This window comes from Dipteris shenzhenensis, chromosome 20, assembly GCF_047967505.1.
Source record: "Dipteris shenzhenensis isolate YYH24624 ecotype China chromosome 20, Dip_SZ_1.0, whole genome shotgun sequence".
Taxonomy (NCBI): Eukaryota; Viridiplantae; Streptophyta; class Polypodiopsida; order Gleicheniales; family Dipteridaceae; genus Dipteris; species Dipteris shenzhenensis.
The window spans coordinates 51,278,146-51,293,892 of NC_141615.1; the positions used below are offsets into that span (position 1 = coordinate 51,278,146).

At 44.9% G+C, this 15,747-nt stretch overlaps 1 protein-coding gene across 1 annotated transcript in view; it reads right to left on the reverse strand.

Moving 5' to 3' along the window:
- The window catches only part of LOC147889819 (uncharacterized), a 60,659-nt gene that overhangs the window by 35,727 nt on the left and 9,185 nt on the right, over positions 1–15,747 (reverse strand). Inside the window, exons 2-7 of the mRNA XM_087391374.1 lie at positions 13,245–13,372; positions 13,049–13,111; positions 6,934–7,055; positions 6,645–6,760; positions 5,668–6,505; positions 4,831–5,574 (exon numbers count right to left, since the gene is read on the reverse strand). Of these exons, the coding sequence (XP_087247500.1) occupies positions 4,831–5,574; positions 5,668–6,505; positions 6,645–6,760; positions 6,934–7,055; positions 13,049–13,111; positions 13,245–13,372 (2,011 nt within the window). The remainder of the gene's footprint in view (positions 1–4,830; positions 5,575–5,667; positions 6,506–6,644; positions 6,761–6,933; positions 7,056–13,048; positions 13,112–13,244; positions 13,373–15,747) is intronic.

A 15,747-nucleotide genomic window follows, 5' to 3' on the forward strand; every position in this document is an offset into this window, starting at 1 on the left:
CACCATGCGCCGCCATAAGCCCTTTTTGTATCTGTATTTCCACAAGGGCTTAAGGCATTATCTCCCTAACATCCTCATGTGGTTAAACACCTGTCACCAACACAACTTGAAGACCCTGTCATCATGTAAACCAAGATCATGGCCAACCACAACACATGGCCACACAGAAGCTGCAACCAACCCACCAACAGATATGCAGCAGCAACACATTTCAATATTAGCCACACAGATGCAATGTCAGATCGTGTCACATTATTAATGTGTCAGATCATGTCACGTCACTACTCCCAACAGTTGCCATCTTTCAGATTGGCTGACATGTCTCGCGGGATCTGCACAAGTCCGTCGTCTGTCCAATGCCACACATCTCCAACAGTGAGCTGATGGCACAAAGGGCAGCATGGCTATGATCCCATGAAATAGCAAAATGTGCCAAGTGTCACACATTAAGTGCAGGCTGCATAGATCTTGGCCATGACATGCCCAATCATAATGGTCCAATAGTTTTCCGAGCTCATGGGATCCGCAGCGTTGTGAATAGGAGTGATAGTGTTAAGGGTCTATGCATGTGGGAAGCAAAGGCAAACTGTGTCATTGAATAGCTTTGCTAAGATTGGGGCTAGGATGTCAATCCCATATGCAATAAACTCAGTATGGAGTCCCTCGTGATCTTTCGCTCGGCCATTGTGGAGATTCAATGCCGCATCCTTGACACCACCTCTAGTAAACAGAGTGCAAGTGGTGGGGTGAGGTGAGTGCCAAAGGTCAAGGGGCGGGCTGCTGAGGAACATCATAGAGGTTGCGTGTATATGTGTGCCAAACTTGAGTGTCGGTGAGGACAAGTGAAGGTGATTTCTGCTCAAGGAGCTTGCGCCAAAACTCTTTTGTTGAACAAAATGTTCAATAACTCCTCATTTCGGCATCCAAATGCATGTTTCTTCCAGCATACTAGACAACGGTCGTGTCCGGTTCACTCAGAAGGCTATGTTTGGCCTTAATTCGAGCTGTCGACGAAGAGTCTTACACTCCTCATCGTACCAACTATTGCAAGGCACAGAACCAAGAGGTGGGGTTCTAGTGGAGCGCGTGGTGTATGGAAAGGCGTGAAGGGCAGCCTCGTGGAGTGAGCGGCTAATCAAGGCAGCACGTTCCTCTAGTAGGGGTATGTACGATCGACAACGAGCGAGACTTTGACATGTCTCTGTGTAGAAGACTATGTCTCGTTCTATGTATGACCCAAGAAGTTCCATGGATCTGACCATAAGGTACCGTTGCAGTTCCAAACAGTATATGATAGGGTCTCCGTATCCTGGGCCACATAGACCCCCACCCCTATGTGGGAGAGCGGATAGGTGCCCGATGATGGCCAGTCAGGAGTCTACCATCACGAACAATAGCCTATTCTTCCTCCTTGCGGGCAACGGGCCACATCCCGCTGCTGCAAAAGGACACATTGCTCCTCAATCTATAGGGGTGTCAGGTCCTCATCCATAAATATCTCTAGATGGTCCCGTAGGACCAATCTACGTCGAAGCGCTACTAGTCTCATCTCGGTGTCACGAAATCGAATAACAAGTGGCTGCTTCCGATTGCGATCGCTCCCCACTTGCCAGGCTCCATCAATCGCATGCCTGAGACCCCCAAAGAAGCGGTTACAAAGGCAATCGCATCATCCATGGGCATGATGTCTGTATGGAGGACCCCCCGTACTCTAATGTTGAGGGCCTTATTGGTCCTCTACTTTTGCTCCAAGATAGTAGCCGAAACGGTTGCCGTTTCAGGTGACTGAGAGTCTTTGGGGGAGTATATCAGCTCAGCCCCAGTCAGGCTATCTGAGCCTCTACACAGCCAGATCGTCCCTGGTGTTCTCCTCGGGGTGGTCAGAGGGGCGTTTCAAGGCATGGAGCAGGATAGGCAGAGCTGAGCGATGGAGCAATGGAGAAGTGACAAAGGTGAAGCGGAGGAGTGACAAAGGTGAAGCGAGGGCCTACGCAAGTGGAGCCGAAGAGCTACGCAAGCAGGGTTACTCAAGGCCTACGCTGATGAAGCGGAGAGGCTACGCAAGACCTACGCAAGGCCTACCCAGGTGCTACGCAGGACCTATGCAAGGCCTATGCTGGGCTACGCTCGTGCTACGCTGAGCGATGGAGTGAAGGGCTATGTTGAGCACTGAGCGAAGGCTGAGAGAAAGAAAGAAAGAAAGTTTATTAAAGTCTTCGAAAGACCGATGGGTATATGAGACTGTGAAAATCCTAGTACAAACGAGCTATGAGGGTGGAGCTACGAAACGAGCATCCACACCAATGCAGAATGCAAAAAATGCAAAATGGTAGTACTAAGTACAACATAATCATGTTAGTGGTCCACTCAATCTCATCATCATCATCATCATCCTCATCAGGACATCAGGGTGGTTGAGGCAATGGAGGCATAAAATCGACGATAGAGTGATGTCGGTTGCTCAAGGGTGCAGCCCTATGACGTCTCCTGGTCACAGCTTTGCGCCTAAAAAGGACTACAATAACCCCCGTCGACCGGCTCCGACTCTAAACAGAGAGGGGATATCACCAAGTGTAATCTGCGCGTCAACTCTCTGTCTGAGCTGTCGAGTCACTAGCTCTGGGTCACGATCATGTCGAGGCCTCATCTCGTGGGGGTCCATGTGATCTGGCAGGAAGAACTCCATGATAGAGCTCTGAGAGGGATCTGCCGAGGAAGAAGTCTATTCATGTCTCCGTGATATCTGAAGATCAATTGATCCTCCGTCTCAACCTCCTGCATGTCACATAATGTGCATACCTGGGTAGGCACTCTGCTCTGCCGCTCTCTATACGAAGTCTATGTGAAGAGACCCACAACTTCCCAATAGAGATCCTTAGTGAGTGGGTTAAGTGGATCTACGTGTATCCTGGTGGGTCAATGAAACCCTTCTCTGTGATATGTAAGCAGTGATCTCTGTAGAAGCTGAGCTTCACTGAAAGTTCACTTAGTCCCAGCCAGGTCCGGAATGTGTGTAGCTGTAAGAGATCTTCAAAGATTACCTAGTTGACCTCATGTGACAGGAGGGGAGAAAACGGAGCTTTCATACTGTACTGTACTGGAAGGGTGAGAGAGAGAAAAAAAGAAAGAAAGAAACTATTATTATCGTCCTCTGGGGGCCTGAAATCGACCCATGGGACCCAATGGAATGTTACAAAAAGTCTCCTTTGAAGAAGGGTGGAGTGGACAGCTAGCATGTTGCTACCTGTGTAATACATTGGTCACGGTATGCAAGGACCTTGGTAATGTAATTGCCCAAGGCTGCGAGGTGAGGATGGGAAAGCAAGCTCTCCAAACTGTTGTGATGCTGCGTGACATTGCTGAAATCTTCTCTTAGATGCTCATATCGCGGACATGTCAAAAGAACATATGCCTCATTTTCCACTTCATCTAAGTTGCATAGCTGGCAAAGTCTTTGTTCCCTTGATACTCCTTCCCATGCTTTTTTCTCCACTTCTAGGGAGTGTGATCGAGTTCGGATGATTGCGATGCTTCTTCTTGCCCTGAGAGAGATAGGTATGCATATATATTTGTGTGCTTTGTTCTCTTTCTGAGAGTATGTGGTCCAATAGTTGGGGTTGATATTCTCACAATAATATTCATATTTGGTCCTTTTCTTCGCTGATTGCCATTTACTGTGTAGTGCTTCTAAAAGCGCTATAGAAAATGTCATTTTCTCCTCTTCCCTTGGCATTGCATCTAGGTAAGAAGCAACTTCCCATCTTTGGAACCAGCCTTTAATGTCATACCCCCATCCAAATGATAGCATCTTGCTCTTGTTTGTTTTTTGAGGTCTCTTGCTTGCCTCCCATGCTCTCTTTGGTAGCCTATGTGCTTGCATATCTTGAATCCTCTTTATATATTTGAAGACTCTTTCCAGTGCTCTCAGCTCAATGGGTCTGCAACCAGTTTCAAGAAGCATGATTGAGTATGGTGTGGTGGACTTAATTCCTAAATGCCTTTTGAGAAATGACTTCTGCAATTTCTCAATGTCATTCCATTTTGATGCTGAAATGCTGCCTCCCCATACCTCCACACCGTAAAGCACTGTTTGAATGACATACGCATCAAATAGCACACGCCTAATATCCCATCTCGTGGTGTCATTGTTTCTGCAGTCATTTTCAAAGCGGTAGTACTTACCCCATCCTGCATCAATCCTCCTCTGAACACAATCTCCCCATCTATGGTTAGATGGTACATCTATCCCCAAGTATTTGAAAGTTTGCACCCTCTCGATTTCCTTCTTATCATACATAATGCTTGGGAGAGAGAGAGAGAGAGAGAGCAATGTTTTCTAATTGTGTAGCTGCAAAAATACTATTCTGTATATTAGAATAAAATTGAGACGCTATCACTAAAAAACATACACTGCTCCTTTGTTAGTAAATCGTAGAACTATTCCAGGAGTTGAGGTGACAGGAGATTAGTATTAGTTATTATGGAATTTTATGATAGATGCATTTTCACAATGGCATATATCGAACATGTTAACAACAATGTCCAGCACTTGCTGTGAAACCTGACCATTGCAGTTGAACAATGGGGAAAATGTACAACAAAACAGCAGAATTGAATACAAGTTGCATAAGTACCATTTGAATTATGTTCTCAGTTGACAAGGGGAAAACTGGACCATAAATGACAAGGGGAAAGCTGACCATTGCAGTTGAACAATGGGAAAAATGTACAACAAAACAGCGGAATTGAATACAAGTTGCATAAGTAGCATTTGAATTATGTTCTCAGTTGACAAGGGGAAAACTGGACCATAAATGAGAGCTCACATACCTCCTCTGGTTTTCTTGTTGCTGTTGTGACAATTTTCTCAGATTCAACAGGAAACACTATGGTCCAAAGCTTTTGTGATCTAAAGAAAAAACCATCTGTTGGTCTCACTGCTGATATCTCCTCTGGACCCTTGACAACATAACCTGTAATGAGCCCTTGTTCTTTATTGACTGTATAGAAATATGTACTAGACACATGATTGAGAAAAATCTGCAAGCTTTCATCTGTGGAAGGAAATAAATGAGCATTTTCATGATCATCTATAATAAGATGAAGCCTCCGCTCTGAGGAATCTGTCAGGGGTAAAGGGATAATCTGCTCAATGGAATAACTGAGCTTTGTGGAGCTTAGTTCTTTTCCAGTGAATGCATCCACCCAAGCGAGCATCCCAACACTTTCACCTCCAACAAAAGACATCCCAGCAACAAGATATACCGGGTTCTCATCCAATGCATGCTTATGAGGCACTTGCCAGGGCAAAAGCTTAAATAGTTCAAAGCTCTCTCCCATCCTTACAGAGCTCCGAAAAGCAGGAATTAGAAGGGACCACACAACTCTACCATCTCCAGTATGAAGGGCTAAGATCTTCCCTGCCTTAGTCAGCACAATCAAGAGTTTCCTGAATCCATTATGATCCCGTGTCATTTTTGTTTTCTCTGCACTATTCAACCGTAGAGCTTGTAGAGCTGCCATTTGTTCAGGACTAGCTAGCATTAATGTTGCCTTAAGCTTCAGCAAATGACCCTGAAAATTCCCACAAGACACATTAGAACCATCCTAATTGCATGGCTTTGGAAGAAAGTGAATCGTTCCATTGGAAGTCGAGACTATCTTTACCTTTAGCCATTCGATCAAACTATGCTCAACCTTAGCCACTGAAACACCGTCCCTTTCTAGAGGAAGCTCAGCAGTTGATGCCTCAACAATTGAGGCAAGCCCATCCTCCCTATTCCAAACCACTTCTCTTTGTTGAAGCAATGACAAGGAGTCATCTTCAGCTACTATCAACACACGAAATCCGTGAGACCTATCATTGCGTACATAGTCATTTAAATAAGCTTCCTGCACAAGACCCTTATGAGGATCCAGCTCAACAATCTCACTTGATATCGTCTCTGTGCCCCCTTCACAGAGAATAATGTGCAATGCAATTTTACCACTTGCAGGTGACCCCACATGCTGCACCACCGATAAGGCTCCCTTGTTGCCAAGGAGTTCAAGGCCCTCACTGACCGTAGCAGGGCCTTCATATGTTTCAAGAACTTGCAAATTATGATCTGAATTACCAAGTTTCACCAAAACAATCCGATCAATAAATTGAAGCACAAAGATGCCATCCAAAGTTTTTTCAAGTAGCTGTGGCTTGCCTAAAACCCCAGGAACAAGGTTTTGTATACTTGTTGCTTGTGTTACTAAGTTCTCTTCTGAATCAATATATTTCGTGACTATCCTTCCACACTCTGCATCCAGGGCTACAAGTGTATGTTTAGTCACAACTAACTCTTTTGTGGAAAGCTGCCCTTGAAACTTCAGAATTTTTTGCAAAGTTACTTGCCCTGCCGGCACATCAATGTTCCAAATAGAAAAGCCTGATGAACCCGCAAACCCAATTCCATACAGACTTTTCTTATCTTGAGAGTAAATAATTTTCTTGATGTTGACTTCCCCATCCTCACTGAGAAATAAGACCAGGATATATTATAACTTCCGACGGATGCAAAATTGACTTTAAACACAAATTCAGTATCAGAAGAAACAAATACCAATGCATGAAGGCTCCTCAAGACAAGCTGCAAACTCATCAACATGCACACCTTGCTATCAAAGTATTCGCAGTCCATAGCAATGTTCCATCTGTACTTGAAATGCCATGCAGTAAATTGCTTCCAAAGACCAATATGAGCTTTGCCCTCCCAGGATGTAGATCCACCTGTATTGATGAAGCATCAATGGCATCACGTATGCAGTCCCAGAAGTATGACGAACACATATAATCACACGTGTGCATGAATTCTATGCAATCACAACAGAATGGCCCATGATAAATTGCATAATTCTAACAATTCATTCTGTGTAGGAGACTCCACGTGCAAGGAAACTTACCAACGTGACCTGAAGTACTGGAGAAAAACCAGGAGATTGCAAAAATGTTTCCCACACCAGTTGACCGTCTGGAAGATGCCATGCTCTGATAGTCCTGCCCCCTTCCGAAAGTGTAATGACATCTGCAAAGTTTGGAAAATTGTTACTGGAAAAAAACCCCAAAAATATATTCCACCCATCTTAAACAGCATCAAAACGTGTCATCAGATCCAAACTAAGAACAGACTGCTCCTCTACTATGGGGATAAGATGAGGAAATTCAAAGCGAAAAGGACAAAGCATTTAGCAAAATCATGAGCTGCCGTACTTATAGACAGGGAGGGGAGATCAGTATATCCCCTCCACGTCCTGGCCAACTGGGGTATGGAGCATACGTGACCCAGTCTTCCCCTCTACCCACTTCAAACAGACTTCAAAAGGAAGGGATGACCTGGCCCAGAATATACCCGACCCAGGGGGCTCATCACCCCTTCTGGTTGGTTATGTTTTGTGGCCTACAACTGCCTGCCCAACCTGGTCAAATGGCCAACCAAGCCTATGACCTATAAATGCTCATCCAGACCACACTTGACCACTTGCTGGACTTGCACCAGCCTCAGCCTGTAACATCCACTGGCTTGTGTATTCTGCCAATGTGGATGATCCTCTCCATCAGATGCTCCTCCTTCTGCAGATCTGAGTCTCTCCTTGACAGCCCATGATCCAGATGTTGCTGCCTTCATGGGAGCCCATCTTCTTCTCTCTCTTCATGCAGCCTATCCTGCCCACATGGCAGCCCATATGCTGCTACAGTCAGCCCATATGACAGCCATTCGCTGTCCACATGGCAGCCCTTGTATTGGGCCAGATCCATCTTGATCTGCACATTGACATAAATACTTCATGCCACATGGCACTCTCTCATGCCCCCAATCCTATATGGGTACCGTGTCCCTTTGCTATTCTCATATGGGGGCTTACAAGTGGGACAAAGAGCCTTCCACTACAACACCCCTCTTAGTGACACCGTGGGCCTGTTGGGTTGGGATGTGATTAGCTCATTGCACACACACAATGTAGGCGCATGGAGAGGGGCAAGAACATTGTTCAAGTGCTGCTGCTTTTTTGATGCATAGCATGAAAAACAAAATACCCTGATTGTGTCAAAGACCTGTCATCAAGAAGAGCCAGTAGAGCTCCAAGGTTGAGGCTGAAAATGCCACCTCAAACCTATGGTGGACTCCAAGAAAAGGGAGCCTCTCCATTCCCTGAGGAAGATAGTCCTCCTGATAGAGGCTGCAAGGGAAGACCACTGAAATACTGGCCAAAGTGTGAGATGGGTGGACCTAGGACCCATCAAGTGCCCTTGTGCATCTAGATCTCCATATATGCCACGCTGAAAAGCTTGCTAAGATTTCCCAAAAAGTATCCACCGAGGCACGTGCAAGTCTCTAAGGAGAAGGGGGAACATCATCCAGAAAGCAAGACTCAACTAAATGTTGTCAAACCGAAGGAGCCCAAGAAGAGCTATGCATCTCATAAAAGATCCGATGACCAGAAATGTTGGAAAGCGAGAGAATGAGAGAGAATGGAGCTGAAGCAAGCTCGAAGGAAATTGCATCAACAATAAACTACAAAGCTTGGGTAGTCATGGAGATGAAACCGTAGAATGAACCCTAACTAGGGTTTAAATATGTGTGGTGACTAACTCACCCACAAACCCAACCTCTAACTAAGGTTAGGGATAAAAAACCTTAATAAAGGGAAAATGTGCCCCTAGCCCCTTATTACGTAACATTGGCCACTACCTTAGGAAATATAAATATTTATAACACCCCCCTACAGTGACAATATCACAATGTACAAGGTAAACATCAATCACCAAACGGATATAAGTTTAAAGCTTGGCAAAAAGTCTCAAACTTTGGATGAGGTAATGCTTTGGTGAAGAGATCTGCCACATTCTGTTGTGTAGGGTAGAAGACCAAGCTGATGTCCCATGCATGTAGCCGCTCCCTGACATAATGATAATGAATTTCAATGTGTTTCGTACGAGCATGAAACATAGGATTCCGTGCCACTGCAATAGCACTCCGACTGTCAGTGAGAATTGGAATAGGCTCCTCCAATGATGCATGAAGATCACCCAGCAAACGCATCAGCCAAATACACTCAACTGTGGTCGTGAAGGCTGCCCTGTACTCAGCCTCACATGAAGACGTAGCCACTATAGACAGTTTCTTGCGTAACTAAGAAATGCACGAGTGCCCATGAAAGAAACAATTACCACTAGTCGACTGCCGAGTATCAAAATCACCAACCCAATCTGAATCGCTATAAGCATGTAAGTGAAAGTCACCCCCCTTGGGAAAGAGCAAACCAAAAGTTCGGGTGCCCTGCAGATAATGTAACACATGCTTCAAAGCTTGCCAATGTGTAGTCTTTGGATTGTGCATAAACCTACTCAACTAGGACACTACATATTCAATGTCAGGACGTGTGTTGCATAAATAAATAAGGCCGCTTGCATTGCTTGCATCCAATGCACATTGTCTCGTGCATCATCAAAACTATCAGGCTCATCTGCCTCAAGTATGTTGTGACCCAAGCAGACTCACAGAAATGGGCATCCTCAGTGTCTCTACTGCCACTCGGTGTACGGCTAGGAAGTGGTGCTGAAAGTTTGCTGTCCTCAAGAGTGCGGAACAGCCAATGAGGTACTAATCTTGCTTCTTGCACTGATGTACTTTCATGTGCTACGGCATCATCAATCTCTTCTTGAGAAACAGGCTCAGTCATAGCCTGAACTAAGGCATCACTCACTAAAGTATCTTGCTGCAAATTCTGATTTTCCACTGGCATATCAGGTGCAGCATCAAAGGAAAAGGGCAACGTCCCGTCAAAGGGTTTAGAAGGACCATGGTTTCTGTCAAAACCAGCAAAGGGTAGATCTGCATTTTCAGCAAAGATAACATCCTGAGTAGTGATAACCTTCTTGGTTACAGGATTATAAAGTCTATACCCCTTGCTTTCACTGCTGTAGATGCACTTCTCTGCCTTGTCATCAAGTTTGCCACGCAACTCTTGAGGCACATGTGCATACGCTACACAACCAAATGTACAAGGGTAGATCTGCATTTTCAGCAAAGATAGCATCCCGACTAGTGATAACCTTCTTGGTCACGGGATTATAAAGTCTATACCCCTTGCTTTCACTGCTGTAAATGCACTTCTCTGCCTTGTCATCAAGTTTGACATGCAACTTTTGAGGCACATGTGCATACGCTACACAACCAAATGTACCACATCGGGCTTAAGACCAAACCATGCTTGATAAGGTGTCATGACCTTAAGAGCCTTCGTGGGACAGCTGTTTGAAATATGATCTAAGCAAGTGATGGCTTCCATCCAAAATTTGTGTGGCAACCCTTTTGCTTTTAGCATACATCTCCCCATCTCCGAAAGTGACCAATTTTTTCTTTCACCCTTTCCATTCTGTTAAGGAGTATACCTCACCGTAAACTGATGTGTAATGCCCTTCTCGGCAAAAAATTGTTGCAATGCCTCCCAACAGGCATTCAGATTGATTTTCAACTAAGGCAACAAATTGTTTGACCACATTGCAAACTTCATACTTCTGCTTAAGAGCAAAGACCCAAGTAAAACATGTGAAGTCATCTATAAATGTAATATCATAAAGATGACCTCCAAGAGACGGAGTGCGCATGGGTCCACAAACATCAGCATGAAAGAGCTGTAATTTTCGTGTAGCTCGGACTGCACCATCCTTGGGAAAAGAAAAACAATGCATTTTACCCAAAATACAGCCCTCACATATTTTGTTTGGAGTCATCTCCAAACGAGGAAAGGCATCAACCATATTAAGCTTCTGCAATAACATAAGGCTGCCATAATTTACATGCTCAAACCTGGCATGCCATAACTCTCCATCTTGCATGGCAAAGGTAGAAGCCACAAAAGCTGAATATGCTCTTTTCTCATAGGCATCAAGCTGAAATAACCCATGACATAATGTACCGGTGAAAACCAATGCATCATTTCTCTCCCTGTCACGAACCGTACATCTATCGTCCTCAAAGATTACTTGGTAACCTCTTTGAGAGAATAAGAGACGGAGAGTAAATTCTTCTTAATCCCAGGGACATACAAAACATCATGGATGCAAGGATCTGAACCATCCACGGTTGTGAGTGAAATTTCCCTAAATCCCTTTAACTCGATAAGAAGAATCACTGGAACAAGAAACTGTTTTGCCAATCGGTGCACTGGATAACTTATCAAAGAAAGATTTATGTGAGGTGATATGGTGTGAAGCACCACTATCAGCGTACCATGTCTTAGCCGTCTCATTCACACTGAAAATACGTGACTCCCAAGAAGCATCATAGCTGCAAGTAAAGAAGGCCCAATCATGCTCAACAAAATGAGCAAAAGTATCCTCATAACCTACATGATGAGCTGAGCCTGACACTGCCATACCAGACTCTTTCTTCTTCTCTTTTGCAAGCCTCTTAGGACATCCACTGATGTGATGACCTGACTTTTTGCAATAATGGCACTTGCCTTTCTTGAAAGGCTTTGAGGCATCCTTTTTATCTTTCCCACCTGCATGTGCACGTCCAAAACCACTGCTAGAGGCATGACTTGGCTGAACTTTCTTTTTGCCCTTATCCTTCGCTGAAAAAGCATGCTCTCCACTACGAGAAAGCGATCTACACCTATTGTTTATCCTCCATGGCAAGTGTAATCGAACGGCTTGGGGAGTTGGGGGAGCCCTCTTGCTAGACCAAAGGAAGGTCACCACCAAGATTATGTTCCATGGTACCAAAACAAAACTGCGCCTGCTAGCAGTAGGGGGATGTGAAAGCCAGGGGAAAAGAGGGAGCAAAGAGTAAAAAAAGGGGGGGGATGTCTACAGAGAGTAGTGGCCCCAAAAAAAACAAACAAACAAAGGGGCTGGAGCAGAGCATCAAATCCTTGTTTCGAACCCAACACGGGGAGGCCAGATTTACAACCGCAAAGCTAGGAGGCAAAGGTTCCAAAAAAAGCTCCCACAGCCCAGGCGCGGCTGGCTCGAAGAGGCTGCTCGAACAGTAGCAAACCACCCCACGAAACAGCAAAGAAACCAGGGAAGGGAGCAAACCCTCGCCACCAGCAGCAAGGGCAAGTCACAGGGGGGGCGCAGGCAGCTAGCACAGGGTCAGGCAGCGCAGTGGGAGAATCCGCAGGTGGAGTAGAGTGATGTGGAGAGGGGGCAGGATGTGCACAGAGGGAGGGGCAAGGAAGCGATGGAGCAAGAGGGAGGGAAGCGGGCTGGAGGGGAAGGGGGAGAGGTGGGGCTAGTAGTCAGGAACACGGAGAGCTCTTAGGAGAGAACCCAAACTTTCTTCAGTTCTAGATGTTGGGAAGCTAGTCTTCATTTACATACAGGTTGTGGTCTTGGGTGGTTACACCTGCAACCCACCGACTCCAGATCTTAATCTTCTAGATCGGATAATTGGTCCCATACAGCATACTCGCCTCTCCAAAATTTGGGATCGGCATGCAGCACACCATGTCGCATTATGAGATTCTCCTAATGTAACAAACACGTAATCAAACCTACTCCCGACCTGAACTTATCTAACACAAAAACTCATAGTTTTACCAGAATACATCTCCACCAGCCAATATGACCCTCATTGAACCCCCTCATGTTCATAATGTATAACAGACAGGCTCTAGAGTTATACCCTTGACCCTTTGTCATTCACTCGTCCTCTTGCCTTATGTGCCCATTGTTGGATTTAGAGACCACAAAATCTTCAAACTTTTACTTCCTTTCCCTGCTACGGCCTCCCACCCAGCTAGATTATCATGACTACCGTGGATCCTTGTGAGAGTCACTACATAGAGCAGTGTTATTTCATACAGCAGAAGCACATTTTGTAGGTTCTGCATGCATCTTTGGGCTCTAAGTCCATTCACCTCACATTGGTTTTCCATGTAATGATAAAAACAACAATATACCCCCCCAAAAAAACATTACCAGCATTTCACAATACAAAAGGGAACCAAAGATTCTCCAAAACACGTCAATCTGCCAAAACAAAGTTGTAACCTGCAACGCACTTACATTTGCCAAGTGCTATATCCAGTCCATCGATTTTGTCTGCATCTCCCAGCACATGTTTCCAAACTGCAAAACCCACTTCCCATTCAGAAGCATAGTTGTATTTTGCACCATTGCACCTGTAGATGAGCTACCCATCGAATGTATATAATATGAAAGAACAATCAAATTTCCTCTTAAGTATCATCTTGCCACATACAAATTTCTCCCTTTCGAAGATTGAGCGATGCAAGGACATTCTGTTCAGTGGCTACCACCACCCGCTTCCTCCCAGCACTTTGGGTTTGGAAAGTTGCATGCTTAACCTTCCCAATATACTGCTGATGCCTGTATACCAGGAACATGTCAGGACAAAAGTCTGCAAGTAATATTGTATCTTCAGACATACCATGACAAAACAAAGAAGGTCAATGTATAAAATATGTAGTGCATGCTCCTTCACCAATATGGAAGCGGCATTATGTCTCAGCTCTGTACCTTTTAAGAGGTCACACTTCAACAACACCGTGCATTCTGCTCAGCATGGCTGTGCCAGGCAAAAACTAAGAACCATTGAGGCCATCATCAGCAGACAAGTGAGACAAGTTTCTAAGTTTCATCAATGGATCGATGTACAAAACACAAAAGCTGAGGTGGTGCATCCAGGCACATGGACACGTGGGCATCTGAGATAGTCCAATCAAACAAGAGGTACAAAAAGACAGTCCTACTTGCTACTTTAATGCCCAACTTCTCAGAATCTTATCAAGAAAAAAGTCAACAGGGTATTACCCTGGCAAAATATGCAACATGGAGGCACACTGTACCAAGATGCATGAAATATAATCCTAGAATCTATGCTGCGCTTGGGAAATATGAAAAGGAGCTTTGATGGATCGAGCCGCTCGAAGCAAAACAGTTCCAGACTTTGGTGTTTTAGTTATTTATTAAAGGCTAGAAGAAACTGCAACATGCAGAGCTTGGTTAAATATTGGATTGCAATATGGTCCTATGTAGTATGTATGCACCCTGGGGTAACATCTCACTTTCCAGTTAACATTCATGCTTCCACACTCCATAGATAGAAACAACCAAGGCTGGTGATCAAAAACGTGTAGGTCTCATGCCCATTACAGCATCTCTCAGCTTGATTTGCATAAAACTCTTGCAGCTATTCCACTCATCTGCCAAGATGCATGAAAAATATCAATGCCAATTTTGAGGAATTTGAATGTGGACCACATTGCGAAGGGGTTGTCAAAGAAAAATAGTTCTGAACTTTGGTGTTTTAGTTATTTATGATACGTTGGTGTTGTTTGCCAAAGGAAAAATGGGAATATGCAGATCTTGGTTAAATGATGGATTGTAACATGTACCAAAGGACAGCATCTGCAATTGATGCGTTACCTTCAGGACAAGGGGGCCTAGGGATGAAATGCATGCATCAAAACCCAGCCCTTGATTTCAATCAACAGATAGCACTATGCTTCGAGTCACACCTACTCAAGCAGCGCATCTTATCTTGAAAGCCAAGTGGTGGCATCAGTTTAAAGTCCAACCTGATTACAACAAAAAGGGAATAGAGACCAAGAGTCAAGAAACCAGCCATGAGTTTATCATGTGGCTTACAAATGCAATTCCCAACCCCTTGATTTCAGCCACGGAGAGGGGAAGGTGCTTTTGGTTTCCATCAATGATGCAACAGCACCATTAGCCAGCAACCCATCACAAGAGGCACATCTTTACCGCCCAGCAAGCATCCGTATCAGCTCAACAAAGTCATGCAAGAAAGAAAGAAAGAAAAACAGTTTATTACATCCACAAAAGACCGAAGAGTCTATGAGACTGAAAAAAAACCAGGTACAATGAAGCTAAGAGGTGGGGCCACTAAAGGGGCACCCACGCCCAAGGCTGGTGTCTGCTACGAGAAAATAAACGCATTGCACTGTCACTACAAGAGAGAAAAAGCAATGGAGTCAAGACAAAGAAGGAGGTCCCTACCTGATCAACTAACAATCCGAGTGATGGGACCTGTGTACATTGTATGTCAAACCAGCTCCACCAGTCAGCTGAGGATAGACAAGATGAGCTCATCCGTCAATGGCTCTAGATCTAGAGAGGGTTAGCTTCGTCAAGGAAGGGACTCAGTAATGGAACGCTGCTACTGCTAAGCATGACCAGTCTGTCCGGATGCCTCCTTCCTCTGTAATCTCCAGGAGGTAGCTCGTTGTGTAACAAGTGCTGCCATCACTCCAATGGTTCGTCTCCCCGTGTCAAATAGTAGAGAGGAGATGTCTGCAGTCCTTACGTGAGAGTCCACCCAAAATTCGTTCTATCGAGTCGTGCTCTCTAGGTCTCTACTATGTCTCGTCCCCTGCTGCCCCTGGCTCAGGTCACTGAGAAAAAGTCTGTGATCTTCCTCTGATTGGGCTCTAACGATCCTTCTTGTGCTCTCCTTTGCGCTTGCAAGAGCTGATCTCTATGTCCCTAGGACTCCAGAAAAAAGATAGCCACCCGTACACTTGAAGGAGTTATTCCAAGTGGATTTCACTCAGCTGAGCGATTCCCCATTTAGCAGCACCGATCTTCTGTCAACAAGAAGGATAACACATATATGATGTGTAAGATGCTAATCGTCGAGAGTCACTTCACTAAACCTCGAATCAGTTAGAATGGCTCGATGGGACCCTCATGTTTCCAAATATCAAGAGTGGATACCATCA